Below are 19432 nucleotides of genomic sequence, written 5' to 3'. Positions count from 1 at the left end.
CGATATGCCCCTTTGTGACTTGTCAGGTTCCACAGCAGCTTCATTGATGGTGGTGTACGCATCAATTTTTCACTCTGGTTCTTCACTATCTTGTTAGGTGAGCATGCAGGTGGAGGAATCCCCCACATACGTTATTCTCAACAATGAGCTGTTACGGAATGGCCATCCTATTGTGTAGGTGCGTACAATTGTAGTATTGCGGTGTCTTTGATACGTGTGGGGTAACGGTCTCAAAATTCCTGCTATTAGCTTTATACAACCAATGTGCTTCCTTGTATCTCAACATTGAAGTCTGCTTCACTAATAACTTTGATGTCGTGGTTTTGTTACTTAAGAAAACCAGTAATAACTTGGAATTACGTCTTTTTGAGGATGGTAATCTCAGTGTTAGTCTCTTTTGTTGCAGATTACTACCAGCAGCTGAGTGCGCGGCCTGCTCCTGCAGGGGCCGGTCCGCCGACAGCAGGACCCGGAGCGCAGCAGGTGGTGGGGGCGGGAGGGCCTACTGGTGCTCCACAGGCGGTGAGTGTGGCAGCGTTGAGATGTGTGATCTGTATTTGTAAAAGGACTTGACGTTCCATTTGTGCGAGTAGTTAAGAAATTGGAAAGTAAATATACTCGGATCAGAATAACAGAGTGATAGACAGTGAAGTGCAGTTAGGGAGTATATACACTGTGGGACAACCGAGAAATCTGGGACAATCCCGAAAATTTTATGTTCGTGGAAAAACTGGGGAATTTTTAAATTCCAGCAATTTTTCATTATTTGATTTTTAGCTGAATTTGGACTGATAAGATCTGATACTCCAGGAAAGAATTTTACTGTTTCCCACTACTGGTGAATAATACTGAAGAAGTAAAACATAAACAAAAGAAGAAAAAACAACTGAAGTTGCAAAGGAAACACACCGTTTAAATCATCAAAACACACTGCTTCCGGATAGTGATGTCACATTTACAATTCTGATTTAAACAAGTTAAATTCTGACAGTGGGCTGAACTGCTGCTCCCAGCAATGCGCCAAGAAGAACTATATTGGCAATGTTGGGAGTCTTTGTGCTTGCTGGCCCAGTTAGGAAAATTTACTGGACCTCAAATCACCACTTTCTACAGGTGAAAATACGCATCTGCTCCTAATTAAAATTGAGAGTAGGTTATTGACTAACTTAAATACACCATAGAGATCTATACTGTGTGTGAATTTCTGGTGTCGGAACAAGATTCGAGTAGAAGTTACGAACACGAAAGCAATTTCGTACGGCTGCGGAGAGTGAGGCGCTCGAAGTAGCTCCCTGCAGAAGATAGTACTAGTTGCTAATATGCACCTTAAACATCGGGTACCAACTGATCATACAGGGTATAACACATACGACGAAGACTACGACAGAACGGTAAAAGCGGCGTCAGTGCAACTGTACTGTATTCCGGGTTTATGTCGGCCGTAATCTGAGGATAGTCAGTGCCGGTTTAAAACGAAACACGGTCACACGACTTGTCGATTTGCTGTTCCCGTCAGTCGCATCCTACTCATTTTTGCTCTTCATTCCAGAGGTAGCACGTACACAGACAAAAGTAGGCATTTACAAGTGCACTGTGTAGGATGTTTAACAAGTATTTGCTCGAAATTCTGTGTCGACTACGAAACCGTTTGCGCAGATGCCTCTCCTGCAAATGGGTGCCGCCCACGGACTGGGTGGCCCACCGGTGGGTCCGGCGGACGTGTCGGGTCCGCCTTCGCAGGGGCCGCCTGGCCCACAGTCGGCCCAGCACCACGCGGTGGCGGGCGGCGGCACGCGTGGCAAGTCCCGCAGGCCCAACGCGCTGGAGGTGATCGACCCGAAGACGGGTGCCTGTGTGGACATTTACGAGAGCGGCGGCTCGGGGACTCCTCCCAGGTCTGGCGAGTCGAGCGCTCGAGAAACTCCTCAGCCCGTGAGTATACTCCCCTTTATTTTTGTCGTTGTTTGCAGTATCTGCTCATTATTTCTGTGTAAATTTCCTTTGTTACCCTTTGCCATTTCTGGCCGTTTGCACTTCCGTCTACAAAGGTGTTAATCCGCAATAAAAATAGTCTTAGCTAGCGGAAAATATGTGCAGAACAAATTTTTACAGGAGACAAATATTTGCGGAATTAGAGCTGTGTGGGCAGGTCGGCAGACGTGCCCAGTTTACTGTCGGCAGGGCTCTTGCCGACGAAAGGTGGAGGTTCGTGGCCGGATTCCGGGTCTGGTGTGCAATTGTAATCTGCCGGGAAGTTTGAAAACTGTGTATTCTGATGCTCGACTCGATTGGGATTGGTAAGATAGAATTAATATTTCGTTCTGCACAAATTTGTGTTCTGTTTTAGGTGAAAGTACACTTACAGTGTCAGCAGCTGTCACATCGTGTGTCGATGTCTGTAACAATTTGCGCGACGGACGGTGGGAACTACGTACAGTGAATCGTGAGTCTGTTGTCAGTAGAAAATTGGAATGCCCTTTTGTAATTTTCTATGGTTCGTAAATGAAGTTGACTGACACTTCTCCTTATTGGTTAGAACTTAATCACATTGTCAAAATTTCTGGCAAAATCAAAAATGAGACATAAATTAGGTTACTGCAATGATGAACTTACACCTCGTACTACATACACGTCAGTGGATTATGGCAATATTTTTGTTTTGAGATTAATTGCCTTTGCCATCTCACAAGCAAACCGTCAGCAGTTCGGCATAATCTGAACCTCTAGCTTCATTACACACTTTAGTATGTCAGCATTTTTAGATTTTTCATTCACCAAATAAGTTTGAAAATCAGTAACCAACCTTTAATTGTAGTAACCAGATAGTTAAAACCTAATTTGGGTCCCTCTTACTGAAAACAAATGTGGTTAGTCCAGATATTGTACCAAGTCTTCACCAGATTCCGTGGTTCGTATACTATCACACTATTGGCTGTGACCACTGTAAACGAATTACCAACCTTGGCGTGTGACACGAGAGCTGCTGACCCTGTAAGTGCACTGCAACCCTGTTTCAAACTTTGTGGGAGACGAGAACTGGCTGCCGGTGGAACTCTAAATCCTGAATACTGCTTTCTGGCCACCTTGTTGTAGACAGTACTGTCCCTACCTCGTGGCTGTAGTTTCGCAAGTATCTCTCTCCTATTTGTCACACTTAGCAGATGTTCTTGTGAATATACTGTTGCATTAGTGTGTGCCACTAGTTGTCTGTGTGTCTGAGGTAGAAAGAGAATCATCCAAAAAGCCGAGGTTTGTCATCCGTGGTCTAGAACACAGGTTTAATCTCTCAGGATATTTTGTCTTTACACCACTGATTGACTTGTATCTAGAGACCAGTATTACAAAAAGCATTAAAATGTTTTACATTTGTGTTAGTGACTCAGACAGATTAAGCAGAAATTGAACATCCTGTTTCTTCTCTGCATGACAACACAGGTGGTGCTCTTCCACTTGCAAGATTATACCTGTTTAGCACGTATTCATCCTATTTTTCCCTGTTAGTACAGAAATTGTTGATAGGGTTCAAAAATTTCCCTTCCATTGCCGTCAAAGCCTGCAAACACTCCTAAGTAGTATTCTGATTAGAAAATTAAAGTATTGATATGTAAGCTTAGCAAGGTGTAATGGAAGGATGGATAAAGTGGCAGCTGCCCTTAATATTAGAGTCGACATCGTAACTTTACTGGTTATGAATTTAGTTTGTTCTTTTCCCAGATTTGTATGATAAGAAATTCATTTTTCTTAGATAGTTATTTCTTAGTAACCAATTCAAAGTTAAAAATCTAATGTACAAAATGTGATAAGGTATCAGAATTTTGTATCTGCAGTAAAGTTGAGTGCGAATGAAGCTTAGATGCTTTTATAATATGCAAGGTCATGGAAATTACCTTCACTAATGATGGCCTTAGTTTTATTGTTAGACAGCCCAACAAACTGCCACTGATTAATTTAAATTTCGGGTTTTTATATTTGGTTTGTTTTCTATCAAATTATTCCTAATGAGAAGACAATTCAAATCCTAGACCACTCAGTCCTGTAGGCTGTTGGGTGTCACAAGTAGAGACTTATTAATGATGATGGCTTAGATAGTGGTGATAGCAGTTTGTCCTTGAATGTGCACAGCCTTATGCAGCTGGAAGACAGCACAATGTTCCAGCTTGTAATAATTTATTTCATTCTGATCTTTTATTATCCTACCTATTTACACTACATGAAACTTACATTTCAGTGTTGACACTGAATTACAGCTGGGGCTGTCACGGTCAGGACACAGAGGAGCAGAAAAATGAAAACAAATTATCATAAACTTAATTTTTGTCATTTCTCTTGGGAATGTTTGCCTACACAGTTATGAGATGTACAAAGCCTCCCTCAATATGAAACTCGGCATTGCTGCTCATGTTTCGTAATTGCTAATCCCAGAAATGACTCGTAGCTTCACTATGCACTACAAAGCAGTTCTCAAAATTAGATATCACTAAGGAGGGTTTTGAAAGTACGAGAGACTGGGAAAAATAGTGAGCAGTAGACTGGTTTGTGGTCATTTTAAAATTAACTTTGTGTACTGTTGTAAAAATACCAAAAACAGTTTGAATAAAGTGAATGAATGTCCATTTATTAATGCAGAAAGTGTCTGCTTTATCACAATGTAAACAGAATGTAAAATGTAGCTCTCTCGTTAAGAGACAGATAGAATGCTGGTTTGAATCTATTGCTGAACCAGATGCTTGCAGCTGGCAGAATTACCCTGCTATTGGTACCCAAACTAATTATTTCGTGTAGCGTTGTAACTCACTTCTCTAATGGACTCAGGTTAACACGAGGCACGTGTGTGCAAGTCGATCAGTGGTCCAGGTACATTTACGTTTGAGCGACATTGTAGCAGTGTCCCGTGTCTCTCTGAAGACATGCCAATTCAGCAATAACTGAGTGAGATTGTTGTTCCGACAGAGTTCGGTTCAGGGAAATTCGGACGTGGCCGCAGAATTTGCGGCCCGCGTGGCGAAGGCAGCGAGCGACGACGGCGGGATCCCGCCGGCCGGGAGGCGGCCGCAGTCACGGGAGTTCCCGCACAGTGGGGTACAGACGAGCACGGTTTTCTCTCTTGGGTTGAGTTTGTGGTGACGGCATGTGTGTCCAGGTTTCCTGTCCTGTCCTGTCCTCTGGTGTGGTTTGCAGTGTGGTGTGGTAGCTGCTGGGGCCAGTGTGATGTGTGTCCCTGGATTCTGTTTGTGTTGTTTCATCTACAGCTCTCTAGCATTGTCTGTATTTTGAATTGGTTGTGTATCTGGAGGCATATAAAATTTGGTGCCAGAGGATGATAGAAGTGAATTTGTGTGCAGCAAAGGTCAGAAATGAAGAAATTCTAAGAAGAATAGCTCAAATGTCAACTACAAACACTGTTGGTAAGAAGAGGTATCTACTTGAACAGTATTTTCGAGTTAAAAAATTGAAAGAACGATTAAAGGCAAGAGTAGTACTTAGACTGAAATAGTCGTGATAGGTCATGAGACAATGGAGGAGCAAGCTTAGGAGGGCTTGTGGTGTAGTAGTGCTGTCAATCAATCGTGGAGTTGCAATTTTATAAATTAAGGTGCTTTGGGTTAGGGGTTAGTTCAAGAAAATGTAGTTAGAAAGATTATTTTTTTGGATCTTCTTGATGCACGTATTAAGACGACTTTTTTTTTATGAGAATTGTATATACTTCAATTATGTCATCGGTCAAAAACTAATTTATAGTTAGCCATTATCCAGTATTTAGCTAAATAAAGGTGCTATATGAAATAAATGGCAGTGTATTCATTCAATTTGGTTTACAAATTTATATCTACTTGATTGGTATGATAGTTCGTGCACCATGTATGATAGCTCTAAAAAAACTTCTCGGATTTTGAATTCTTGTCCAAAATTAAAAAAGGATCAGCTCCATACCTATCAGTAAACGTATCTTTCTAAACTAAACTCTGAAACTTAATAGTGCTGATTCTTATTTTTCAAAAATGTCCTAATTCTGTCTTCCCTTCCTCTCTTTCCCTCTTATCTAGTTAATGTTTATTTAAGGGAAATTTGTTTAAGATGTTGTTTGGGTATCTTTGAAATCAATTTATTGATACGGAAATGTATAAAAGTTTTTTATATGTAGGTGACAAAAAGTTTTCACTTCGGGTGATAGTGAAATAGTCTTGTGACAGCACCAGAATTGATGGGGGGGGGGGGGGGGGAGACCAGTATCAATGTTCACTCCTCACATGTCTCGATGGGAACACATTGCGCACATCGATTATGTGCTTCCGTCACTTGAACTATACACCTGGTAGATGCATGTCAGTGGAGCTTGTTTCATACATGTATAACTCTTCATTTCCTTTAAATGTCCTTTGTTCTTCTCGAACATACAGAAAGTTGAATCGTTAAAACAACAATGTAGCGACTCCTGAGAAAGAAATGAGCAGGTTCTTATTATTAGAATTAACTTTCCTAGCCTGTGAGCTATTCTTACATTGCACCAGTGTATTCAAATAAAATAACGTAAATCAACTAATGCATAATTTGGTGAGGCTTCGAGTAAATTGGGAATGCAAACACAAAAATCGGGGTTTTGTGTCAGAAATGTAACACCGCACTTACACAGACATTGAGGTAAGTATTGCTGACAACATGCATTGAACTGGCCTCGTTGAGTGTTAGTTGTAACACTTGTCTGTCTGGTTGTGTTTTTTGCACATTTAGATTTGAATTTTTTGCTTTAGCCTGGTGATAAGATAGTTGTGGAGTGCTGTTGTGGCAATATCTGTGGACCAAGTTCTGGTAATGTTGCGCACATTTGGCTGTTTGTTTTTATCTTCTTTGGAGTGGATTTTGGTGTGCTGGTGCTGCATTTAACTAGCTTCTTGCATGCTAATGACAATGGAATAAATATACATACACACACTTAATGGTACAATACATTTAACACTGGCGTATTTGCAACTGTTTAGACTATTGTGCTTGTTTATATATCAGAGGTTAAGTGGCATCTAATTTCATAATTTCTAGTTGAGATTGTATTTGTATTATGAAGGTGACATTTTTCTGACTAGGATGTTACAAAGAAATCTTAGTTACTCTCACTAAATTGATCATGTTCAGAACCAAGGCTTCTCCGTTCTCCCTTCTTCCACAAATGAAGCAGTGTGTGTGTATTACAAATATGGTCTAGAGCTGAAATTGGGGAAATTGTGCTTGTGCACCTTTCTTCTTAGGTGTAGATGTGTCGTTGTCATTTATTATAACTTGGTTGAAATTTTTGTTCATGTCTTACCAGCCCAGGTGCTGGAATATTATTGTGCTCATCATTGTGTTATGGTTGTTTACAGTTCAGTTCAATCTTTTTTTCTTCTCGCTGTTGTAGCATTAAATACTTATTAATATTTTGTTCTAATGCATTAGCTAATTAACTAAAATAATCTGTAAAGAAAATATTTGCAGTTTTGTAGATTGCAACCTCTTGTAGGACAAAGCATAATCTTTGAGAAGCGTGTAGCCAAGTTCTAGCATCTGTGTAAAATTCAGCAATTTGGCAGTATAGAAAGGACCTTTTTATATATTTTAATGCAGGGAGCTCATATTTTGAAATTCACATGGAGAAATTGTTTCAGTAATGGTGTTGATAATGATAACTATAGTACTACGATAACTGTAAATTCTTACAGAAGCATCTGCACAGATATTTTTTCTGTGCTGAAGCAGTGTCGTGTGTCCCAGGAGGATTGGTCAGTATTCAGGGTGTAACGAAACAGGCTATTGGGTCATGTAGAGTACCCGATGCAGCAGGTTGTGTAGCATGCGATACACACTAAAACAGATGTGGGTAGTGTATAAGGACATTTGGTGAATAAGGCCACTTAGTGCAACAGTGTGAAACAGTTGTAACGAAAAGGCTAAATTGTGTCAAAGACCAATTAATGTATGTGTGTAATCAGGTAATGTAATGTACAGTTAGGATAAGTTGTTATCACTTTGATACAAATTTTGGGATGTTTTGAAGAGAAAGAACAAGTTCTGGAATCAGTGTTAATAGTGTATAAATGTTATTGACCTCATCATTCAGTTTGGTAATTGTAATTCAATTAGAAAAATTGATTATTTACCTGAATGCAAATTAACTGTGTAAACCATTAATTTTGGTCAAGCTTAACATTTATGTGTCTTTGCGAGTAAGGAAATATGTTCTTACAGAAATCACTAACTAAAAATCTGCAACTCTGTAATTAATGTCTCTGGAATGTTCTATAGAGAAATTCAGTGCAATGTCCACATATTACGAAAACTAGAGAGAATTAGTTTAAACTGGAGACATAACCTGATTCAGAAAAAAAAAAAAAAAAAAATTGCATCATAGATAATGTTAGAAGAACGATTCATTAATTTTTTTTAACACGATTGTAAGATTTGGTGTTGTACGTAATTATTCTGCATTTTAGCCTTCAAATGTTGTAAAATGTCATTTTGAACGTTTGAATTGTAATTTTGATGTTGGAAATATTACCAACTCAAAATTGTTTCATAAAATCACATAATTAATTAAAATATGTAAAAATACTAGAGCATGTTCTGGACTGAATATTAAAAACTTAATTGTTAGCTGTATGTACACTTCAAAATTGCGCTAGTAAAATATTGTTAGTTTCGGAAATATGTTATGTCGTTGTACTCGTTTTAATTTCTAGTGAAACTCTGTAATGTCGGTTTTTGCTGGATTAATGTAATTGCAATTGTAACATCTAACATGAAATAACATAATAATGTCAAAGAATGTAGTTGCTAAGATGTATAAATACACCTGGTCCAGAGCCTCATTCAACAGTTCTTAAAGCCTGCACAGAATACCAGATGCCACATTTGCATGTTATGTGAGAACACCAGCTTTTTGGACTTGGTTAGCTTTTAAAATGGTATGTGACACCTTTTGTTTCACAGAAGGAATCAATAGATGCTGAAAACCTCAATTTTTAAAGATTTTATTGCTGTCTTTGCAAAATGAGTGTATAAAAAGGGGTATGCGCTTTGAGTATCTTGTCTCTTGTCTGTTTCCTCTATAGGCAGTGTTCACTGGTGTCACAGTGTCTGTTCTGTGAGAACCCATTCTTACACTAGTGAAGGAGAAATGACTCGTAGAAATTGTCAGTGTCTGTAAGGAAGTTGGGGGACGTGTTCTGTGCAGATAATTTCCATAGTTAAAGTATTGTCACATATGTGCTATAAGTATTGGTTCATGGTGTGTGTTTCAAAATTACTTAAATTAGCTTACAAGGTTTTCCATGTTGCATACAGTCTGAAGTATGTGGGGAAGTTAGCAAGTTCTTCAGATTGTGAAATTTTATTGCAGTTGGCATGCCGCAAACTCGTGAAATGATTTGGGGATTTTTCTACTTTGTTTTAATGTATACCAAGACTAAGACAGTTTAAAAGTTGAGATGTGAGAGTGCCCACTGATATTATAAAGAACTGTTTGCTAACAGTATATTTTGGTCAGCTACATAACAAGAGACTGAGAAATGCACACATTTTCAGAACACTGGGCAGAGCCTGGATGTGGTGGCAGAGTTTGCAGCACGTGTGGCTAAGGCGGCGAGTGAGAAGACGAGCCCACCCCCGCAGCAGGGACAGGTGTCGAACACGCCTCTGCAGGCGCAGCCGACACAGGTGCAGGGGCCTCCGCCGCCCTTCCCTTCAGATACTCATCCGGTAGGCCAATTCTTGTTGTCGAGTGTGTCAATGCTTTAGTAGGTAATAGTGTTAGGAGAATATCAGTATAGTGAATGGAGGAGTGGAAAAAATGGTAATACTAGAATAGTGCAGCTGTGGACCACAATTGTTTATCACTCAGGTTACTAATTTCGATCACAAAGGCCACCTTACGACCTAAAAGTGAATGGCAGAGGTATCTTGACGTACAAACATTACCAAACTACACAAATAAGGAGCCAGAATTCAAGTCGAAATAAGTGACACGATTTCCATAAATGCAGTATACAAAAACGTTATTACGTATGTAGATCGTACATTGACAATAATTAACCACACAAGTTTTGTCACAGTTAAGTTTATCATGAACACTATTACAACATACATGTTGACACTTTCAGGGAAACAAGTTATACTGCATTACAGCAATGAGTTATGGGCCTGCTTTCTGACACATTAGATGACGCTGCTGGAAGTCAGTTCACTTTACTTAAGTAGAAATATTCTTTTTAATTAAGTGTGTGAAATCTATCATTCAGAAATTAGTGCAAATAGGCTCGAAACGCAGGTGATTGTTCTCAGTAATTTGTAATATAATGACAATGAGGATGGAGGCATTATTAAAAATAATAGTCTATAACGAAATTACAAAGTGTCATTGTAAGTGCAGTCGATCATTGAACAACAGGTGTGCAGCTCACTAATACAGCAGAGCAAAGGTTTTTTAAATTGCCAAGCTGCATCTGTACAGTCCAACCACCAATCAGGAGCACATGGAATGGTGTACAAATAATATGTAACAAAAAGGACACTGGACATAGTCAGTGCTGATGTTTTTGATGTCATCCATTCTTATGAACCACAGCCGCAATTCAGTAATGGTAGATTGTCTCTGCAGTTGGTGCTAAAATTTTCTTCAGAACTTTATTAAAATATAAAGCCTCCTTCCTTGTTACAATTCGTCACTAACTTCTGTTTTAATTTAATGGTTGATTGTATTACACACACACACACACACACACACACACACACACACACACACACACACAAAATCCAGCATCTCTACTATATGGTGAGTAGCAACTTCCTTTCTCATAATATTGTCACAACAGTCATTTGAGTTTTGAGAGCTACTTGCATTAAATTCTGGGTTAAAATTTTGTATACCAGATTAGTGTGTTTTTATTTAAGTCTTCCATCTGATGTGCAACAGTGACATCTAGTGTGTTGGCCACTACTCTGCAGTATAATTTGTTTCCTTAAAGTGTCAACATGAAGTTGTAGTGGTGTTCACGGTACTAAAAATTTGTAACTTCGTGACAAAACTTCTGTACCTAATTATTGCAACTGTTCCATCTATATATGGAATGACACGATGTGCACACATTTACTCGGGTGTGGAAATGTCATATTTGTTTTAAATTATTAATGATTCTGTATTTGTCAAAATACTTGGACCTCAATGGATTTATGTATGCTAATGTTTAGGTATGAAGATGGTTGTCATTGACTGAAATTAGTAACTTGTTTGATAACCACTTCTGGTTTGTGACTAGATTTGTAATAAAAATAGCTCCTGGATCACTGTAAAATGTTACTGTGACAATTTGCTGCTGCTGCTGCTGCTCCTGCTGCTAGAAGTGGCTGAAGTATGTTGGTTTTGAGATTGTTCAATTTGTAATGGAGGTAGTTCTCCACAAATTTCAAATGGATTCCTTCTGAAGTATGCAGAGCCAACAAATATCAAGCTCGTGTGTGACTGCGATGACAATCCCCAGAGTACCAGAATTATTTCACAAGTGTTGCCTACATGTTTATTGTAATGAACTCCATTTAACACTATTTGATGAAGTATGAAATGATTGTGCGAGTATAACAAGATTAGCAACTGGAACTTTCAAATTTCAATAGATAAATCTCACAGGTAATTTCAAATCCTTGTCTTCCCAACCTTGTTTAGATTTCCCCGCTACCTATAAAGCACCAGTGCAAGATTAAGACATACCGCTTTTTCTAAGTAATTAGTCTTCTATGAACATTAGTGTTGAAATCATCTTCCAGTTCAGAATTAACTAGTTCGATTTTGCATCCTATAAATCCACTCTTAGTATACTGCTTGAGAAATTTGCAAGTAGCTGGGTGCATCTGAAGCCAGTATGTACAATAGGTTTTGTTGCTGCTCTGTCAGGTGGGTGATGTACGATGAAAGGAGATGTATTCTTTGAAGAGAATGAATTCTTCCTATAATTTATCCTGAAGTCAGTCAGATTCTTCATATGCGATGAAGCTAGTGGAAAAGGCGTCACTTTTCTGCTACGTTACCAGCTTTCTTCTCTCATGTCTTCTCATAGTCTTCATTTCTGCATTGTATAGGACATACAGTACAGAACCCTTTCAGCCTTCTAAAATCTTTGACAATGTAAAGTGATGTATGTTATCTTCAGAACATGTTTGAAATGTTGCTGTCGGATGAAAAAGTTGCAGTGATGTGGCAGCGCACTTCCTTCTTGAATTGGAGACAACACATTTCACACTTTTAGAATTTTCGGTTGACTATTTGGTATGTCAGTGAAAGAAATTGAACCAGGCCTTTACCTGACAGTGTGACGATTAATGTTGCTTGTGTTATCAATAGAATTTTTAAATGTTTTGCAATGTTGTTTTGTTCTTCAGTTTTGCTCTTACATAGATCGCTTGAAGTTGTTTACATGGAAGTGACCAATTTAGCATATATTCTATAAGAATTGGTGCTATTTTGCAGAAATATGTAGGTGGCCTTCACACTTTCTAACCTTTTTTAAACTACAGTTCCACTTCCATGAAATTTCTGCCGCAGTTATGAGTTGTCTCTTTCGTTTAAATTATGCTGCAACAGGTCTCCATACAGGGTGACAACTGACTCTGTGCAATGTAGTCGTTAATAATACCTGTTATATTTCAGAAAACAGAGGCCATTAATTATGTGAGTGCATGGTGGAGTTGGGGGGGGGGGGGGGGGGGGGAGGAAAGGAAAGGGATTACTGATGTCAGCTGCATCGGGATGTCACGTGGAATGAGCGGTAACAAGTGAACATGTATGCCAGACCAGCATCTCGTGCTTAATAAGCAGTGTGTGTATGTGTGTGTTTTCCAGTTGTAAATTGATACCATGAAGCGATATGTAGAATGGTAACAGAATAGTTTCTATTTTGTCTTCAAAACTGCCAGGGAGAACTGATAACCTCGCCATTGAGAACCCAGAAACTCCAATCACACAGTTATTATAAAAATGAAAATCCTATGTGGAAACAGTGCAGTTACAATGAAACAGAATGGCTGGCCAGTACTAAATTTTAATAGGCAGTACTGCGTGAAATACTGTTGTGCCACGAACTACTTGTGAGGAGTATGGCAAGGGCAAAGCGATGTATTACGCAGCACAGGTGCCGATAGCTAAGTCCTAGTGGCAAATGAGCGATCGTATCAGTGTAGTAGTTGGTCCAGTGTTGGTAATTCAGGCTGTAGCAACAGCGTCAATCAATTTGACCTAACCTTTTTCTTCTTTAGGAAGAAACTGATGGAAAACATATTTTAAACATGTATTTACAGCACTTGGAATTGTGTCCTGCAGTTTAAAATTCTAGGTGGCCATTCTTTCTCCTTTAATTTTACAGAAAACCTTATATTTAATGGGACTGAAAGATCTCACCAAAAAGGAAAGTCCTAATTGATTTTAGGCCTATCTCACTGATGTCCTTAACATTTGTAAGGCATTAAATTATATTTATGATCGTTTGTTGCCTGTTTTGTTGTACTGACAGCTGTGGCAAACGTAAACTGGCCACATCACAGTTGAGTAGCGTGGTAGTGGATAGACCAGGTGTATCTGATCGAAACGAGGACTGTCAATATTTTTAAAAATATCGAAAATAGCTATGTTGATATTCATTGTCGGCCCTCAATATATTGAAAGTAAGTACCAATATATCGACAGTAGATATAAAAATATCGGCTATACTTTGTAAATGTACAGCCAGTTTTACAGCTGTAGAGTATTGATATGTTATTAGATATTCTGTGCATCAACAAGCTAGCAGCCTGCCTTTCCTCCCTAGAGCAAGAATTGGAAAAAAATACTTGTTCACACTGGGCAGTAACCACTTTGCTAACAATAAAAGGTGACCGACAGGCCCGTTTTTCAGTATCATCACACATTGGATTTGTCCAGAATGCTTCGGTCGACTTTCTTATGTTTTCATTTCTCCCGATGCCAGTGACCCAGCAGTTGTAGTGTCAAAACTGAACGGTGCAGCTAAATGTTGCAGTTTCTGTCTCGAGCGCCAATTTAGTCGGCATTTCCCCTCACGCATGTCTGCCCACTGCAAAGACTGAGCTTGCCATTTAGATTTTTGTTGTCATTTTCAGCAACTGTTTTTGAAGAATGCCAATGTTGCATTAAAAAGTGTCTTTTAACGCCAGTGTTGTTGTGTTCACACCACCACCCCTAGTGCAATCAGACTTATTGTTTTGCGCCAAATACACTAGCTTTGCACATTCGGAGAGAGACTGGACATGATGAAAGCTCAAAAAGTAGTGACACTGCTTCATACAGTGAACATGAAATTTTGTTCTGCTGCAGTTTCAAAACAACAGCTTCAAATATTTATCAACAATTTCGAAAAAAAAAAATGAAAATATTGGCACTCAGTATTGCCATTTTTATCCAAAATATCGATATATCAATGTTTTATCAACACCCCTAACTCAGAGGCAGGCCGTTAACAATCAGCATGTACATACTGAGTGACAATTGCAGTCCAAATGGTGTTTCAAAGGCGCAGTGCTAATCACTTCACGTGACAGACATTATACATCCCGGGGAATGCTGGACACTGCAGCTAATTGTCGGTAACCGTAAAGTACGTTTTAACATGTACGGTATCACTGTGTTAAGTGAGTGGAGCATTTATGACATTGATTATTGTCAGACTGTGTAGCTTCTGTCACACTTCAGTGAGTTGAGAATCGACCTGAGCACAACGCATTCTGGTAATGTATAGATTTGTGCAGTCGTCATTTACCAGATCGGGCTGTAGTGAAACCAGCTTTATCAGTGAGAAACATTCATGTAGTTATTGCTACAGGGGCGTTCCATTACTACTGCTGAATAAAGCAGCATTAGGAGACCTAGTTAGCATTTCCTGAACTGCTTTCAGAGACGGTTTCCTTAAGGAGGCAGCAACTTTTCCTGTTTTAAGCAGTTGAGCTAATGACTTGTCTTATGCATTGAAGGGGTATTGAAACCCAGTCTCTTTCTCTCAAATGTTAGGAGTGTTGCAACACTGTTGAACTGCAATAAAGTGCAGGAAGACTTTTAGAGGATTGGTGGTAGTCCACTTACGCCTGTACATAAACAAATGCAACATACTTCCCCATAATGGGCAGGAAGTCCCTCTACTGTTTACACACTTGAGATCAATCATTGGAAGTAGTAACAGCTGTAAAATAATTAGGAAGATGTGTCTGTAGTAAAATACAATGAAGAGTCCATAGGTTCATTCAGTAAGAGTGAGAGAGTGTTATAGAGATTATCAACAGACAAAAAGGGCAGAAATGAGAGGTGGTGTCCAATGTTGAGTATCATGGAGACTGAAAATTTTCAGTTGTGGTTGTAAAAACAAATGATTTTTTGTTTGTTTGTCTGGCAGCTACTTTCTAATGTTTTGCTAGGTAATTGCCATATAGTTCCATTTGCTCTGTGCATAAAAAAAAGAATCTGACTAGAGAACATGGGCGGGCCGTGGTTTTTAAGATTTCAAATCGTCATTAATGCTTAAAAAAGTGAAGGTTGGCTTAGAAATGCACTTATCAAAGAAGCCTCTTGTAAGTGAACAATTTATAATTGTACAGTGAAATCAAGTGTGTTTCGTTCTTATTGGTGAATTTCGTTAAGGTCACCCAGGAACTGCTGTTACTGATGAAAATACTGCTGCTGCTCAATTGGTGCTTGAAAATGATAGATGGACATCTTACGCATTTATTCGGGTCACATTTGGCATTGGTATGGGTAAATTCAAAGACATTTTACAGCAGCAGTTAGATGTGAGAAAATTTTGTTGTCAGTAGGTAGCACATGAACTGACTCCTGATCCAAAATGCATCCGCATTGTTGCAGAAAGTCTTGGAAATTCCAGCTGGCACTTAAAATTTGGCTTGGTATATCAATACTCGTAATGAATCGTAAGAGTCAATCTTATTATCCAGAAAAGAAATGTTAGTTCAGTCTTTTGAACAGAACCTAAGCTTATGAGATTTATATATGAATTTGCAGTATGCGTAAGAATATGGTTGCTAGTTTTCTTTTTCTGAAGTGGGCCGTAATGTTACTATAGCATTATAAGATGGACGTGCCATTGGAAAAGCTTTTGACAAAAAATGATTTTTATCACACCGTTGTATCTAAACTAACTATTGAGTATCTTAATGCCTTACAAGTCAGCACCGTGGAGCCTCACTACACAAACATGGCTATCAATTTGAGATATATTTTTGTTTCCAAAAACTAAGTACAAAATGGGGTAGAATCATTTCTTCATAGTCAGATGAAGCAGTGGAATGTTACAGTAGCCTGGTTTCTCAAGTGCCTCAGCAAGAGAGGCAGCATTAAATTAAGAGCTGCCTTAATCGAATGCAAAAATGTGTTGATGTTACAGGGAACATTTTGAAAAACAGTAAAACCATTTGAATCTTTTAAAACTAACTCTTGTATTTTCTAAAAGAAATTTGTGTTACTCTCACAGTTAAATTTCACGTTTCAGATGTATTAAATAACGATGAGTCAAATATGTGTTATCTTTCTCCCCCATAAATTTCGCGAAATGATGACAGTGGAAAATATAAGGAAGTTAAGTGTGTGCAGAGGGAAGACAATCTGTTCTTCCCGCACACCTTTTGCTAATGGCAGAGGAGGCGGAGAGGGCCTAGTGCCAAAAACATGCCGCACCGTAAGCTTGTGGACTGTAGGTGACAGTATAGATTGATGTGCATGAGCTCTGAACTTTGTCTTCATCAGGCAAAGAGCTTTCTCCCCACTCGTGCTTTCCAGCCTTTCCCAACCTAGCCTGGTTCACCCTGATAAAGGAAATGAGATACATTTTTCTTTCTATTTTTTTCTCTTTATTTCAAATGTCTGAGGCAATGCCTACGATTTTTAGTTTTCCTCAAAATTATTTTTGATCGAATAAACATACTGTTACATTTCATTTGAGGCGATCAGTTGATGATTGGAATTTAATAGGTTTGCAACATATATGAAAATATGTAGTTAAACAGTTTTGTTGTGCCTTGATTTCGGCATTAGTCTCATATTATATGGAGGTAAAAGCATGTCTACACAATACAGTAAAATTTAATTTTGTTTCTGGGATACGTGCTACACTACAATGTAAATAAATTAACAGCTTTGTTGGTGGGTAGTTACTAAAATGTATATTTACTTTTGTCTGCTTCTTGACAATGACAATGGATACATTTGTCATGGTGTATACAGTTTGTGGTTTGGACATTTTATCACAAACAGTGCTCTTGATACCCGAAGTGTGGTTATATTGTGTGTAGTGTACAGGTCTGGTTCTGGAGAATCTGTTAGTAACACCTTTTGGGTACCACACGGACCTCTAAAATGTTTGGACAGATAGAAAGGGTATCTTTTCTGTATGCTAGGAATGTTGAAAAGTGCAGTCACAAATTTTTAAAAATAGACATATTGTCAAATAATTATGTGAACTTTTGTTTGTATAGTAATTTATTATGTCCAAGACAACTTAAATCACGATGTTCACCTCATTAGTTTCAGAAATTGCTGTTATCAGATAATGATTAATTTCCTAACAGCTTCATCAAGCTATACAGTACTGCCAGATGATCATTCTGAACATGTCTGTCAGTGATTTATACATCATATTTGCTACATCTCCCGTGGCGAGATTCTTGATAACCAGTAATAAGACACAGATAAACAAGAACAAGGGTTTATTATGACCACAGATTTAATAACAAAGGAAAAACACTTCTCAATAAAAAATAATAAAACTCCTCAGACACTGACATGCACCTGGAACACACTGTCAATAAATGTAGTGGGTCATGAAACCATATTCCACTGATAATAGCTAATGATGGAGGTTGAGTGTTTGTCATAGTTGGCTGACGGGTTTCTCTCGGCAGCATCACGGGATAGTCGTAGGTTCCACTGCGGTGGCTTCCAACTGGGCTCTGACAGATGGACTGCTAAGACTCGGTGCATGAGTTGGCACAGAGCTTTGGTGGGGCGAACTGAATTGGCAACATAGTTTGCGCTACACTATATAGCCTCGGTGCGGAGTAATTTGTGTCGATCCAGTTCTGCACATGTGACAGTCCTGCTGTCTGTCATCCTTGTTGTGATTTACGGAGTCCGGGAAGGGAATGCCTTGAACATATGCAACTCTGTGTTGCTCAAGTGTCTGAGAGGTTGCCGGTCCCTTAGGTGAACATTGAGTACACAGCAATATTGCCACTTATCAAGAAAGTCAAGTATTAATGTATGATGCTATGAGAGGGTGTATATACTCTGAGACAACTGGGAAATTTGGGAAAAAACCGAAGGTATTTTTATTCGGAAGAAAACTGAGAAAAAACAGGGAATTTTTTTTAGAATTGCGGAACTTTTCAATGTTTTAGTCCTTGGTTCAATTTTTGTGATTTTCACTGGTAAGAACTGATAACAAGCAAAATGAATGAAAGGCTTTAGGACAAAGACTATGAAATACTTCATAACAGCAAACTATTTCCAATGTGTGTCACGTCACACCTGTTTACATTAAGTTGGTTTCGAGCAGTTGCCAGCAGGCTTGTGCGCATACGCAGTTGAGCTGCATATGAGCAGAGCCTTCTTTTGCTTCTGGCTACTTGAAGTGTAGCTGTAGCAAGTAGCAGTCATGCCAAAAGAAAAAAATTTCTGGTGCGCCCATTATTCGCGCATGTGCAGATGAGCAGTCTGGGTTTTAGAGTAGAGATGATAGCGAGTCGTATTAGCATTTAGCAATTTCGCTTTTTCCTGATGTCCTACTTCCTCTTCATTTACAGTTCACACATCAAATGAAAACAAAAAACATTTCTATGGCTGGGAGCTATCAAGTGAATTAAAATACATTCACATAATTACGGAAGATTCTTGTTAATTTGTTTTCTGAATTTATTTTATTTTGCACATTTTTGGCAGTCTAGCATTAATTACCTTATACCTTGCAAACAATAAAGTTATTTTTGTTGGTTTGCTAAATAAATGTGGCTCTTATCAATCTTTTCTGCAGATCAGTAAATTTATAAGAAATTAAGTATTTCATTCCACACTATTGGCTAGTTTCAGCTGGTCACTGAATTTGAAGTGCACATTTTCATTTTCTGGCACATATGGCATTGTGCCATAATAATGAATCAAGCATGAGACAATACAAGAAAATTTGCGTCCCAAAATCAGGCTGGGGCCTATTTCATTGTGAATCGGGACATACGAATGTGTCCTTTAAGCTGAATTGTGCATTTTAGTATGGTTTACGAAATTCCTATGCTCTTGTAGTATCTTCTGGTGGCCTATTTCTTTTCTAGCGTCATGTAAGAGCTCTCAATGCTACATGTGTATGAACATACGGGCTTCCTACATTGCTGTAGCTGTCCATTAGCAGTA

General features: G+C 38.7%; 1 protein-coding gene across 13 annotated transcripts in view; it reads left to right on the top strand.

The window, feature by feature from the left end:
• The window catches only part of LOC124554092 (eukaryotic translation initiation factor 4 gamma 1-like), a 656327-nt gene that overhangs the window by 446324 nt on the left and 190571 nt on the right, over positions 1 to 19432 (top strand). For 12 of the 13 annotated variants that reach the window (XM_047128148.1, XM_047128144.1, XM_047128156.1 and 9 more), the window contains 4 exons: positions 407 to 522; positions 1657 to 1932; positions 4951 to 5079; positions 9553 to 9726. In XM_047128148.1, coding sequence (XP_046984104.1) covers positions 407 to 522; positions 1657 to 1932; positions 4951 to 5079; positions 9553 to 9726 — 695 coding nt within the window. The remainder of the gene's footprint in view (positions 1 to 406; positions 523 to 1656; positions 1933 to 4950; positions 5080 to 9552; positions 9727 to 19432) is intronic. The other variant, XM_047128153.1, reaches the window with a different exon arrangement.

Source organism: Schistocerca americana, chromosome 11, assembly GCF_021461395.2.
Source record: "Schistocerca americana isolate TAMUIC-IGC-003095 chromosome 11, iqSchAmer2.1, whole genome shotgun sequence".
Classification (NCBI taxonomy): domain Eukaryota; kingdom Metazoa; phylum Arthropoda; class Insecta; order Orthoptera; family Acrididae; genus Schistocerca; species Schistocerca americana.
The sequence above is the reverse complement of the archived record's forward strand: the minus strand, read 5'-3'. Positions and strand labels throughout refer to the sequence as shown.